Source organism: Pipistrellus kuhlii, unplaced genomic scaffold (genome assembly GCF_014108245.1).
Source record: "Pipistrellus kuhlii isolate mPipKuh1 unplaced genomic scaffold, mPipKuh1.p scaffold_m20_p_44, whole genome shotgun sequence".
Lineage (NCBI taxonomy): Eukaryota > Metazoa > Chordata > Mammalia > Chiroptera > Vespertilionidae > Pipistrellus > Pipistrellus kuhlii.
Window position 1 is genome coordinate 1,153,552 of NW_023425545.1, and position 12,122 is coordinate 1,165,673.

Consider the following 12,122-nt stretch of genomic DNA (forward strand, 5'->3'; position numbering starts at 1 on the left):
GCTGCCCGCCCCCACCTGCTCTTCCCTGGCCGTGTCCCCGGGGGACCGGGCGCGCTCAGCTGTCCTCTCTCTCACCCCCCAGCGTCCAACCCACCAAGAAACCGTGTTGGGCCAACTTTAAAAATAATCCTGACTCTACCGCCTCCCAAGCCTCCGCTGCCGAGGGCGCCCTGGCCTCCCGGCTCCCCCACGGCCCCCTGCGGCCTCGGCCCCGCAGCCAGGCAGCCACCGAGCCAGGCTAGTCAAGGGGGCAGGCCACCCGCCCCTCCCGGGAGGAGGCGGCGCTCAGCCATCAGCATTCTGAGCCAGGGCTGGTGCCGGTTCTCATGAGCCTCCGAGCTGGTTCCCAGCTGAGCCGCTTGTCCGTGCGGACGAGGGCAGGCCGGCAGCTGGGCTTGGGGGGGGGCCCACAGAGGAGGCCTTTCTTCCCATCAGAGCACTGACTGCATGCTCCCACGCGGCCCAGATACGGAGGACAGTCCCCTAAGTGCGGGCCGGGCGCACCTGCGTCCTGCTGGCCTCGCTCAGCCCGGTGCTGCCTCTCAGGTTAGGAAAGGCCCGGGTCCTGTCGCCCCAGCCCCGGCGGAGGCTGCGGGGTGAAGTTCCCACCGCGGCCAGCAGGGGTCGCGGCGGGACCGCGCGGCCAGGCCGGCTCGGCGGGAGGCGCCGCAGACTGCGCCCCGCGGCTGCTGCTGACACCCCGCCGCGCGCAGCAGGAGCCCGGGGTGTGTGTGTGTGTGTGTGTGTGTGACCCAGTTGCTCGGCTCTCCCGTGACAGGGCGGCCCTGCGTGCAGAGCGCAGAACAGAACCCCAGGCAGCGCACGCCTCCCCGCGGCCCCGGGCCCGCCCTGCCCAGCATCGGCAGAGGACCGGGGTGCCCCCCACCCGGCGTCCCCCCACCCTCCCAGCATCGACTAGCGAATCATTGATTGCCAATGTCCTCTCTCTGGAGGGTGGGGAGTGGGGAGAACCTTTCCCAAGGGCGACATTCCTGAATGATTCTGTTTGGGCTGGTTCAGCGGCCCCTTCATCACCCAGAAGCCAATGGAAGTGAAATTGGGGAGGGGATCTTCCTTCCCAGGGACTAGCTACCCCCCACCCGACTGCGGACACCCCTCTGTCCGTCTGCACAGTCCCCAAGGCCTCAGCTCACCTGCCCGGGAGGCCCGCTGCCGCCAGGCAGGCCTCCTGGGTTGCCTCCACTTCCCTGTCCCTCGCCTCTGCCTCCCAAGACCACCCTGTCGTTCCACCTCCCAGCCTCTTTCCTCCTCTGCCCGCCTCTCTCCCTGGCTCCTCTGGCCCAGTCCAACCTCCTCCTCCTCCCACTCCTGCTTCCGATGGCCAGACCTTCCCTCTCTGAGCACCCCGGCCCCCAGCCCTGGGGCACCCACCCTCCTCCTCCTCCTGGCACCTGCCCTGCAAGGCAGGCCTCCGGTTCACTCCCACTTCCGTTCTTAAAATTTTCCATGGACTTCAGAGGACGTGGAAGGGAGGGGGAGAGACGGAGAGAAACATGGATGTGAGAGAGACACAGGGCCTGGCTGCCTCCTGCAGGAGTCCCCACCAGGGCAGCCTCGAGCCTGCCTTCAGCCGGTGTGCGTGCCTTTGACCCCCTGCCTGGACTCAAACCCGGGACCCTCGGTCCCTGGGCTGACGCTCTCGCCCCTGAGGCGGCAGCGGTGCCTGTGGCCGCTCAGCCCGCCGGAGCGAGGCACCCAGTCACAGGGCACCACAGGGCGTCGCGCTGCCAGCCCGGCACCGGCCTCGCTGGCAAGGCTCTGCCCACGCGTCCCGTCCACTCCGCACTGGCGTCCCCGTCCGCACGGCTCCCGCTTGGCCGGAGCACGGCTTCTGCTTTCTAAGAGCGGCATTTGTTTATTCCCCGGACTTCCATCGCGGCTCCCGGGCCAGGCCAGAGCCGGAGGCGGGGTTCGCGGCTGCTCGGGGAGCCTGTGTGCCGGCCGCGTCTTCCCAGGCAGCCCGGGTCTCCCCAGGGGCAGAGGCTGCTTCCTGCAGCACCCGCAGCCCCGGGGGCAGTGACCTCCGGTCCCTCCTCCGGGAGTCCGTCCTGCTGCTGCTCCATCCTGTGCGGGGGCTGGGCGGCCGGCCGGGCCGTGGGATGCAGGACGGACGGCTTGGGAGGGGGGTCTGGGAGCAGAGAGCTCGGGGAAAGTGCTGGGATTTGGGACTGAGAGCACAGTCCTTCCCCCGCACCCACAGCGGACCCCCCACCCTGAATGTAACCTGAGCAGCAGGCCAGGCCTTGGCCCCAGCCCCCTCACCCCCCTAACCCCCCCCCCAAAGATCAAGGCCTCACTGGGACCCTGGGACCGGCTGGGCCCCCCTCCCTCCCTTATCCCACTCTCACTGGGGAGGTCGCCAGAACAAAAGATGAGAGCCCCCCCTGGCCCCGACTTCAAACCCCCCACCCCCCACCAAAGCCCGGCTCCCAGTCTCCAGCCGGGCGGACCCCTCTCCCAGGGCCCAGCACCAGCCCAGGCAGACACGGGGTTGGGTGGGGGAGATAGGGAGGCTGGGGGGTGGGGGAGGCCGAGGGAGAGGCAGATGGCAGGAAGCGCGAGGAGCAGACACAGGAAGAGGAGTCTGTTTAATGACACGCCGGGTCTGGTTACAAACATCAGAAACTACAAAAGGAGGACAGGCAGTCACACGGAGGGCACCGGAGGGGACACGGCACAACAGTCACAGCAGCAGAACATCCTGAGGACGGCGACACACGTGACCGAGGGGCGCACACGGGGTGTCCCCGCCGCCCTGACCCAGCAGCCGGGAGGGCGGGGACGGGGGGCCCCAGCCTCCGAGCTCCACAGGGAGGCGATGAGGCAGCTGGCCCTGCCCGCCGCCCCCTCCCGCTGGGGCCGCCGGCTTCGTGACAAAGGCAGATGGGGCTCCACCTCCGCCCCTCCCCCTTGCAGGCGTCCCGGCCTGGGACTCCCGGCCCCCCTGCCTGCCCTTGACCTTGAGGGAGCAGGGCAGCGAGCCACACGCATCCCTCTGTGTGGGGTAAAAGCGGGGAGAGCCAAATCCTTCTCGCAGGGAGGCGGGAGCCGGTCCCAGAATGGGCTGCGTCACCCCAGCCCTGCCCACGCGGGCCCTGGGGTCGCCCCCAACCCCGCCCACAGGCCCAGCTCCCCTCTGTGCCCACGCGGGACCCTCATCTCTGCCAGAACACCCCGTCCTCTGCCCAGAAGCACGGGCAGGGCCCCTCCCTGCCCCGCGCGCAGGGGAGCAGGCCCGAGGCCCCTCCCCGGGGGTACACAGTATAGATGTGAGTGTATATATATCTTTATAGAGGCTGCATATAGAATATATCGTGTGTGACATGGTAGATACGTGTGCGTGATGTTCTAGAGGTGACGGAGACCTGCATGCTGGCCGGGCGACAGAAGCCGGGCGGGCCTGGCGCAGCCGCGGCCACACACAGACCCGCCGCGTCCCGCCCGCCGCCTGCGGGCTCTCCACGGTGATAAGTAGAAAAGCTAAGGAGCGTGGGCCTGGCTCTTGGAGGGGAAAGGGCCCCCCACCCCGCAGGCCGCGCCACCGCGGGGTCAGCATCCAGCGCCGCCTCCGGGGGCTGGAGGCAGAGGCCCGTCCAGGAAGACGCCCGGCCGGGGTCCCTCCGGCCTCCCTGGCGCCCAGCAGCGGAGGGTCAAGGAGGGTCTTCAGAGCGCGGCCTTCCGCTCCGGGTGCTGCCGGCGAGCGGGGCAGACAGCGGGGGCCCTAGGGCCCCGACGAGGGGGAAGGCAGCGTGGCCGGGGGGCTGTGGACGAGAGAGGGAGCAGCAGGTCACGGGGGGCACAGACTGGGACCGGGGGTCAGGAATGGGGGGGCGTGGGGCGGGGTGCTAGCAGCTGAGACCCCGCATGGCACAGGGGACAGCAGCCCAGGGGCCCGTGGAAGGGGACCTGGGCCTCAGGCAGGTCCGTGGGCCGCCCGAACCCCAGCCCGTGGTCCCTACAGCAGGGGATGGTGGGCACGGTCTCCCAGCTGCCAAGAGCCAGGCAAATGGAGCTGCTCTGCTGTGATGGACAGGAGTGCGTGCTCGGCCCGCCTGCGGCCCCCGCGGACCACCCAGGGGCAGGCTCCGTACACACGGCCCTTTGCTCTCGGCACCGCATGCCCCCCCCCGCCCGCCTTCGCACCCACAAACACGCACCCACACCCTCAGGCAGAGACAGCTCGGTAAACAGGGCGTCTGGCCCACCCGTCCCGATAAGAGGACCTGGATGGAGGCCCTCCTCCCACGTCGGCCGGTCCCTCCCTCCCTCCTGGCTCCCGGCTCCGGCTCCGGGCTCCGGCCGCCTGGGGCCTCAGCAGAGTTGGGGGGGATGGAGGGGGGAGAACCATCCCCACGATGGCCCAGCTGGGGAGAGGGGTACCCCCATTGCTCGGTGGCGGGCCCAGGTGGGAGCAGGGCCTGGCCACCCTCCCCAGAAGCCGTCTCCACGGAGACGCAGGGGCGGATGAGGAGGCCGGATGGTTTCCTAATTCTCGGGGTTGGGGGGGGGCGTTTAAGTCCCCGGGGCCCAGCGGGGGCAAGAAGGGGGCGGGGCGGGGCTTGGTGTCGGGAAGCGGGTCCACGTGTTTCTGATTCACGGGCCTCGCTGGCCAGCTCGCGCTCGGTCCCTGCAGGCCCCGGTGGAAAGGCCTTCTCTGGAAGCAGGAAGTGTCGGCCCCTGGCTGTAAACAAGCCCGCTGGCGGCAGAGGCTGCCTGGGGAGAGGGTGGGAGGGCAAGTCTCTCCCCTCTATCCCCACCCACCCCCAGCCACTGGCCCCCTGCCCCTCTGGCTCCCCAGCCCGTCCCCGGGCCCTGTCAGCGCCTCCCTGGCAGGTAACCGTCTGCCTCCATCCACCCGGGGCCGGGCAGAGCAGGGCCAGCTGTGCACACCCGGAGGCTGAGGGCGATGGGGGCGGGGAAGGAAGCGAAGAGCCCGGCCAGCATCCTCAGGGGACGGATGGATGGATGGCCGGTCCGAGGCCTGGCCTCCCAAGGCCGCCCAGGGGACCTCCCCTCGGAGCTGCGCCCACAGCCCACCAGGAGGCTGAGAGCAAGCAGCCCGGCCCCGGGCCAGTGGGGAGCGGGGCGGGCCGCCCCAGGCCTGGGAACCCGCGGGGGATGTTTCTCTACAGCGCGTGTCCGGGCTGCTGGCTGACCCCGCTTCCCATCCCGCCTCCGCTCCCGCCCCGCCTCGCCCAGCTCCGCCAGCCGCCCCTGGGGGCCCCGGAGGCCGAGCCTTCCCAGCCGCGTCTGGGCGGGGGCCAGCCCGCCCCTCGGCTCCGAGCCGGCCGCCACCCTCGCGGAGCCACCCGGCTCACCCAGAACTGGGAACCGCCCTGGGGTCAGCGCAGAAGTAAACACCGTGGTGTGTGTGCGTGAGGGACACCCCGGCCTCCCGCTGGGCTGGCCGCGCTGGCGAGTGTGCGGCCCGCGTGACTGCCCTCCCGCCGCGCTGGCCCAGGAGAGCGGCCGCCCAGGTGGAAACAGCCATGTACCCGTGCCCAGGGAGCGGCCAGCAAGCGCCCGCTGCCTCTGGGCCCGGGAGCCAGCCTCCCCGCCCAGGCTCTGCCCTCCCCACCCAGGCTCTGCCCTCCCCGCCCAGGCTCTGCCCTCCCCGCCCAGGCTCTGCCCTCCCCGCCCAGCCTCTGCCCTCCCCGCCCAGCCTCTGCCCTCCCCGCCCAGGCTCTGCCCTCCCCGCCCAGGCTCTGCCCTCCCCGCCCAGCCTCTGCCCTCCCCGCCCAGCCTCTGCCCTCCCCCACCAGCCTCTGCCCTCCCCCACCAGTCTCTGCCCTCCCCTCCTAGGGGCTCTGCCCTCCCCTCCTAGGGGCTCTGCCCTCCCCTCCTAAGGGCTCTGCCCTCCCCTCCTAGGGGCTCTGCCCTCCCCTCCTAGGGGCTCTGCCCTCCCTGCCTAGGGGCCTAGGTGCTGAGAAGGCGCCCCCTGGGCTGGGGTCTAATGGGCGCTCACAGCTCACGCAGGCCGGGCGGCGGGCATAGAGGCCCAGGTTTATGCGGCCTTTCCAGCTGCGTCTGCTCCCAGGCCCGCCTCCCTCAGGGCTCCTGCCAGGCCCGCCCTGGGCCCCGGGGAGACAGAGACCAGGGAGCGCCCGGCCCACCCTCGGCTCCTCACGTGGTGGCGTTGGGGACCTGCTGTACCCAGCCCACGTCCTTGTAGGCCGCGGTCACGTGGCTGTAGATGAGGCCGCGCAGCTTGGCCCAGGCTCTCTGCGTCTCGGGCGGGAAGTCGTTGGCAAACTCCTCGGCGATCACCTCCAGAATGACCCCCAAGAGGATCTGAGGGCGGGAGGAGGAGGGGGCGTCAATGCCTGGGCGCCCTGCCCCCCCAGGCCCCAGCACCCACACACCAGCCCCTCCATCCTGCTGCCCGTCCCTGTCACAGCCCAGCCGGGGGGACTGGGTGGCCCAGTGGTCACTCGCTGTCTGGGGAGCCCCCCGCCCCAGCCTGTAGGCGAGGGGGGGACACACCTTGAAGTACACGGGCTCCACCTTGTGCTTGAGGGCGTGGGCCTTGCCCACCAGGGCGAGCACGGAAGACACCCTCTCGGGGTCATGCAGGCTCTCCACCACCGAGTTGAGGGCTCCCATGACGCGGCGGGCGTGCTTCCGCAGCTGCGGGCTGCGCTCCATCTCCAGCGGCTCCTCCATGTGCTGGAACTGGCTGAAGTACTGCTTGGCCGACGGGAAGTTCACGAAGAACCTGGGGGGGGGGACGGGGCGATGAGGCAGGGGCGGCCCGGGCCCCCCTCGGGCGACCAGGACACGGGGTGCGGGCCGGGAGAGGCAGGGCCCACGGCCGCCCGTTTTCAGCACCCTGCGCTGTCCCGCACAGACAGACCTCCTGCGGCCCCCTCCCCCACCCCGGCCATTCTGTGGGCCAGACTCGGCCTTACCCCGGCCTCTGCCTTCCTTGCCCTCGCCCCTTCCCAAGCCCTCACTCCCCACAACGCGCAGCGAGGCGAGAGCTTATCTCTGTCTCTCTCTCTCTCTCTCTCAGGAATGCCCGGCCCGTTATTTAGCCTTTGCCAGCCTCAGGGTCCTCATCGGTGAAATGGCTCCATGGTTCCTCTCGCGTCTGTGAGCTGTCTGAGATGAAACGAGACCTGGACACTGAGCGGAGCCCTCACAGAGCAGGCCGGGCCCGGGAGCCGGCCGTCGGGCTGCTGGAGCCGGAGCCCCTTTGTGGCTGCCCCCACTCCCCGGCCTCCCAGCCGACGGGACAGACAGACTCGCCCTTCTTCACCCGCCTCTGCCCGCAGTGACCAGCAGCTGGGGGGGGGGGGGGACGTAGTCACAGAGCCGCGGAGTCCCTGCCTGGCAGCCCTGAGTGCCTTCGCGCCCTCCCGGGAGCCTGCCCGCTGCAGCACCAGGCCCTTCTCCAGCCCCTCCCATGCCGTGCGTGTGTGCACATGTGTATGCATGTGTATGTGCACATATGTGTACGTGCATGTGTGTGTGCATGTGGAATGCATGCACGTACTCTCATCACATCCCTCTCAGGCTCCGACACTGTCAGCGGCTCCTCACTGTTCACCTCCCTACCCTGGGTCCCAGCCTCCTTCAGACGTCCACCCTCAGACCTGCCCACGCCCGCGCCTCCAGCCCCATCGCACTCCCTGCCTCCGGACAACCCCAGCCCCGCAGCCGCCCCGGCCGCTGGCAGGAGTCCCTGGGTGCCTTCCCCTGGCCCAGCACCCCGCTTCCCCGCACTGGGCTGGGTTCCCGCCACCCGTTACCGGGCTCCACAGCCGGCGGGCAGAGCGGGGCTCAGCTCCCTCTGGCTCACCCGCAGGCCCCAGGCCCAGGACGCTGACAGCGCGCAGGAGGCCCCGGGAGGCGAACGCACAGACCGTGGGCACGCAGACCCAACGGAAGCCTGGAGGACACAAGGATGTCTCAGACCCGCTTCCTCAGGCTGTTTCCTGTTCTGCAGCGGCCCCGCGGTGAGCAGAGAGCTGATCATCTGCCCAAACGGCCCTCAGACCCCAGAGCCAGAGCAGAGGCAGAGGGGCCGCTGGCCCCGTCCGGAGGGACAGCACACGGCCCGGTGGAGCCGGGGGAAGCCCCTCTCTGAGGCCAAGCGTGGCCTCGGGCAGAGGATTCGCCGTCCCGTCTGCGCACGTGAGAGGGTCCCTTCGCCCGGCACGCGCCACCTCACAGACACGTCCGCCAGTGCGGACAGCGGAGGCGATGAGTCTCAAGATAGAAGCATCGTGCCCTGACCGGTGTGGCTCAGTGGATAGAGTGTCGGCCTGTGGACTGAAGGGTTCCGGGTTCGATTCCGGTCAGGGGCATGTACATTGGTTGCGGGCACATCCCCAGTAAGAGCTGTGCAGGAGGCAGCTGATGGATGTTTCTCTCTCATCGATGTTTCTAACTCTCTATCCCTCTCCCTTCCTCTCTGTAAAATAAATCAATAAAATATATTAAGAAAACAAAACAAAAAAAACCCAGAAGCATCGCCACGAAGCACAGATGTGCAGACCCGGCCCTCCTGGGGCTGCGGACCCTGGGGAGTGAGAGTGCAGTGAAAAGAGTGGTTTCTATTGGCAGGTGGTGTGTGTGTGTGTGTGTGTGTGTGTGTGCGCGCGCGCGCGCTCGGGGGGCACAACCTCCCCGCCTGTTCTCTCCGTTAATTCGCACGACTGAGCAGTCACTCCACCCACTTCACGGTGAGGACCGACCGGGAGCACTTGCTGAGCACCTACTGTGTGAGCTCGTTCACCGAGCTCTGCCCGGCGCTGATGGAGCTGGCGGCTGGCCAGGAGGGGGCGGCGGTCCCCGCTCGGACAGTTTCCCCCTGGCAGTGTGGGGGTGGGGAGGGGGTGTCCTGGGACCCAGGTCAGTGTCCTGCCTCAGCCCCTGATGGTGGCCCTGAGGGATGATGGTCCAGGGAGCCCCTCTTCCGTGCAGGGGAGTCCAGGGCCGGGTGCTCTGCTCCTCCGTCCTGGCTTTGCTCCTGGCTCCCAGTGTTTACTCCTGACCCTCCTCCCCCCGCCCCCATCGGGGCCTGTGCATCCCGGAGAAGCCCCAGCCGCGGGGAGCTGCTCTGCTCCAGAGGCAGCGAGGCTTCCGGGGGAGCCTGCCCCCGGCTTGTCTGCGTGTGGGGGGAAGCGCTTGGGTGTTCCCTCTCCACTCCCTGCAGGGAGTGGGGGTGGGCTGCTCAGACCCCCAGCCCTCCACTGCCACCAGCGCTGTGGCTGCTAACTCCCGGGTGGGGGTCAGGGGCTCCACTGCCTCAGCCCAGGGGGAGGGCGGAGAGTGGTGGTCCCGGGGCCTGTCCTCGGAGGGGGAGACAGGAGGGGCTGTGACAAACCTGAGGGCACATGGCTGCTTTGGGACACCTGAGAAGCTTACCACACCCTTGCCCTTATCCCCTATAGGCCCCATGGGCCAGGTCCTGGGAGAGAGCGGGGGGGGGGGGGGGACGAAAGGGAAAAAGGCTGGTGAGGCTGGGGCTGGGGCTGGGCTGGGCTGGGGCTGGGGCTGGGGCTGGGGCTGGGGCCGGGTTGGGGCTGGGGCCGGGTTGGGCTGGGGCTGGGCTGGGCTGGGGCTGGGCTGGGGCTGGGCCCGCTGGACCCTGCTCAGCACAGAGTGGGCTCCGGGGAGCGTGCCCTGGGTTGCGGGCAGGTCAGATCTCGGGCCTTCTCAGACCAAGGGTGGGCCCGTCTCAGTGCCCAGCGCTCGGGTCAACACGCCTGCAGCCCAGCCCAGGGCCCTGTGAGGGTCAAGGTCGGAGCACGAGGGGTGCCGATGGGGGAAGGAACCTTCGCAGAGCTCAGAGCTCAGAGCTCAGGCAGCCCAGCGCCTTCCTCTGTGCGCCCCCATCCCGGGGGGGGGGGGGGACGACCCAGGAGCCACATCTTAGACACGTCCTGTCCCAGGACTGTCATTTCCTCCTGGCAATCCCTGGTGCACCCTCGCGTCCTGAGGCGGGGCGGGGGGCTGGGGGGGCGCCTGCACAGGGCTGAGAGCGGCCCGGGAGGCAGCTGGCTCTGGCGCGGCTGGGACTGCCCACGGTGGGCCTGTGTGGGCGCTCCCCCGTGTGGATCTGCGCCTCCGAATGCCTGAGGCTCCAGGATCTGAACCCCCCTCTCCGCTCCCCCTCCACCCCTGTCCCCACCACCCCCGGGCGCTGCAGAAACAGCTGCCCCTCCTCAGGACGCCTCCTCCAACTCCCCGGAGTGCTGCCTGTTCTCTCTCCTCCCAAATGTTTCCTCGTTGGAACTGGGGCGCATCCGTGCGGAGCTGGGAGGTCCCAGGCTTGGGGGAGGCAGAGGGAGAGAGCGGGGCGGGGAGAGGGGAGAGGAGCCAGGCTGGGCCAGGACTGGGAGACAGACAGGCGGACGGACAGACAGGCTGCACTCGAGTCCTTTCCCCAGCGAGGTCCCATCGTCAGGGGTATGACGGCCCTGCTCTGCCCCAGACTGCAGAGCTCCCCTCGGCCAGGGCCAGGGGCGGGGAGGGGGGCGAGGGCAGGGGACAGCCCTCTCTGCGGGCACCCCAGGCCCCGCACTTGTGGGAAGTGAGCAGCGATCGGGAGCTACAGTCAGCAGTGGCGAGTGGGGCTCGGGGACACTTTATAGGAACGGTGTGAGTGTGTGTGTGTATGTGTGTGTGTTGTGTGTGAGTGTGTGTGTATGTGTGTGTGATTGTGTGTGTGTGTGTATGTGTGTGTGAGTGTGTGTGTGTGGTGTGTGTGTATGTGTGTGTGATTGTGTGTGTGTGTGTGTGTGTGTGAGTGTGTGTGTGTATGTGTGTGTGAGTGTGTGTGTTGGGGGGGGCCGAGGGGCCCCTCCGCCCACCTGGTGCCCTAATGACCCCTGAGCTCAGACACATGGCCTCTGCCCCCAGGAGGTGACTCAGGGTGCGGCCTGCCTCCTGTCCTGCCCCCTTCCCGCCACAGGAGCTGGAGGGATGGGGTCGGGGGACTCTGGCTCACCTGCACCTCACCTGGGACTCCCAGGGCGCTCCGGGGCGGGGAGGCGGGGAGGCCTGTGGGCTCGGCCTCCGTTCCTCCCGGCCTCTCCCCTCTTGCCCTTTGCTCTGTCCTTCTGAGAGGCTTTACCATCTTCAAGGGGATGAGCTGCAGAGAGTGCTCCGCTCCTCCTGATCCCCTCGCGGGCTGAGCCTCAGTTTTCCCTTCTCTAAAATGGGGAGCCCCGCTGAGGCACCCCTCTGGGGGTGAGTGAAACGTGTCCGGAGCAGCTCAGCCGGATGCCTGGCTGAGTTCCCAGGGCAGGAGGCGGGGGACGGGGCGCCCTCCTTCATCGGGGTCCTGGTTCCCGGGGAGCCCGCGCCCCGAGCCAGGGAGGCTCCGTGAGAGCTCTGCCACCCACGGCGCCCGCGCTGCTGGGACCCTGCCGGCTGGCCCCGCCGCGTCTGGGAGCTCGGACCCGGGCCACCTGGGCCACCCGGGCCGAGCCCGCCCGCCCGCCCGAAGCCAGCCGCTGCCGCCTCCCTCCCTCCCCGGCCCCGACACCTACCGCACCAGGATGGCCACCCCCACGTCCTCGCAGTTGGCGTAGAGCCGGGCCCACGTCGCCTGCACCGCCGTCCTCTCCGCCTCGGACAGCTCCTCGCCGCGCTCCCGGCGCTCGCTCTCCATCTCGCCCGGCACTTTCTCCATCGGCGGCGCCCGCGGCCTCGCTCGGCGGCGGCGGGGGGCGCGGGGCGGAGCGGGCGGCTGCGTGCGCGGCGGGCGGCGCGGGAGCGGGAGGCGCGGGGGGGGAGGGAGGGAGCGTGTGTGCGCGCCGCGCGGGTGTGCGTGCGTGTCTGTGCGTATCTGTGTGTGCGCGTCTGTGTGCGTGTATGTGCGTATCTGTGTGTGTGTGTCTGCGCGTGTGTGCGTGCGCGTGTCTCTGTGTGTGTCTGCGCGCTGGTATATGTGCGGGGGGCGGGGGCCGCGGGCGGGGCGGGGATGCGGTCTGCTGGGAAAATGTTGCAAAAACAAATCCGCTCCAAACCCCCAGCCCGGCGTCCCGGGCCGGGCCCTGCAAGGTGAGGGCCGGGCCGTGCGGGGCGGGGCGGGGCGCGCGGAGTTTGGCCGCGGGAGGGGCCGCGCTGGGTGGTCCCGGCGGCGGGCG

General features: G+C 69.7%; 1 protein-coding gene across 1 annotated transcript; it reads right to left on the reverse strand.

The window, feature by feature from the left end:
- Window positions 1-2,590: 2,590 nt before the first annotated feature.
- On the reverse strand, window positions 2,591-11,734 carry CYGB (cytoglobin). Its single transcript, XM_036412377.2, has 4 exons — window positions 11,523-11,734; window positions 6,505-6,736; window positions 6,149-6,312; window positions 2,591-3,782 (listed from the first exon to the last, which is right to left on the reverse strand). The coding sequence occupies exons 1-4, from the start codon at window positions 11,663-11,665 to the stop codon at window positions 3,743-3,745; spliced, it is 579 nt and encodes a 192-aa protein (XP_036268270.1). The 5' UTR covers window positions 11,666-11,734; the 3' UTR covers window positions 2,591-3,742.
- Window positions 11,735-12,122: the final 388 nt, after the last annotated feature.

Coding starts and splice junctions, on each gene's coding strand:
- CYGB (XM_036412377.2), bottom strand. CDS start 11,665: ATGGAGAAAGTGCCGGGCGAGATGGAGAGCGAGCGCCGGGAGCGCGGC. Junction 6,313..6,504: donor TGGAGCCCGTGTACTTCAAG/GTGTGTCCCCCC, acceptor TCCCGCCCTCAG/ATCCTCTTGGGGGTCATTCT. Junction 3,783..6,148: donor CAGGTCCCCAACGCCACCAC/GTGAGGAGCCGA, acceptor TCTCGTCCACAG/CCCCCCGGCCACGCTGCCTT.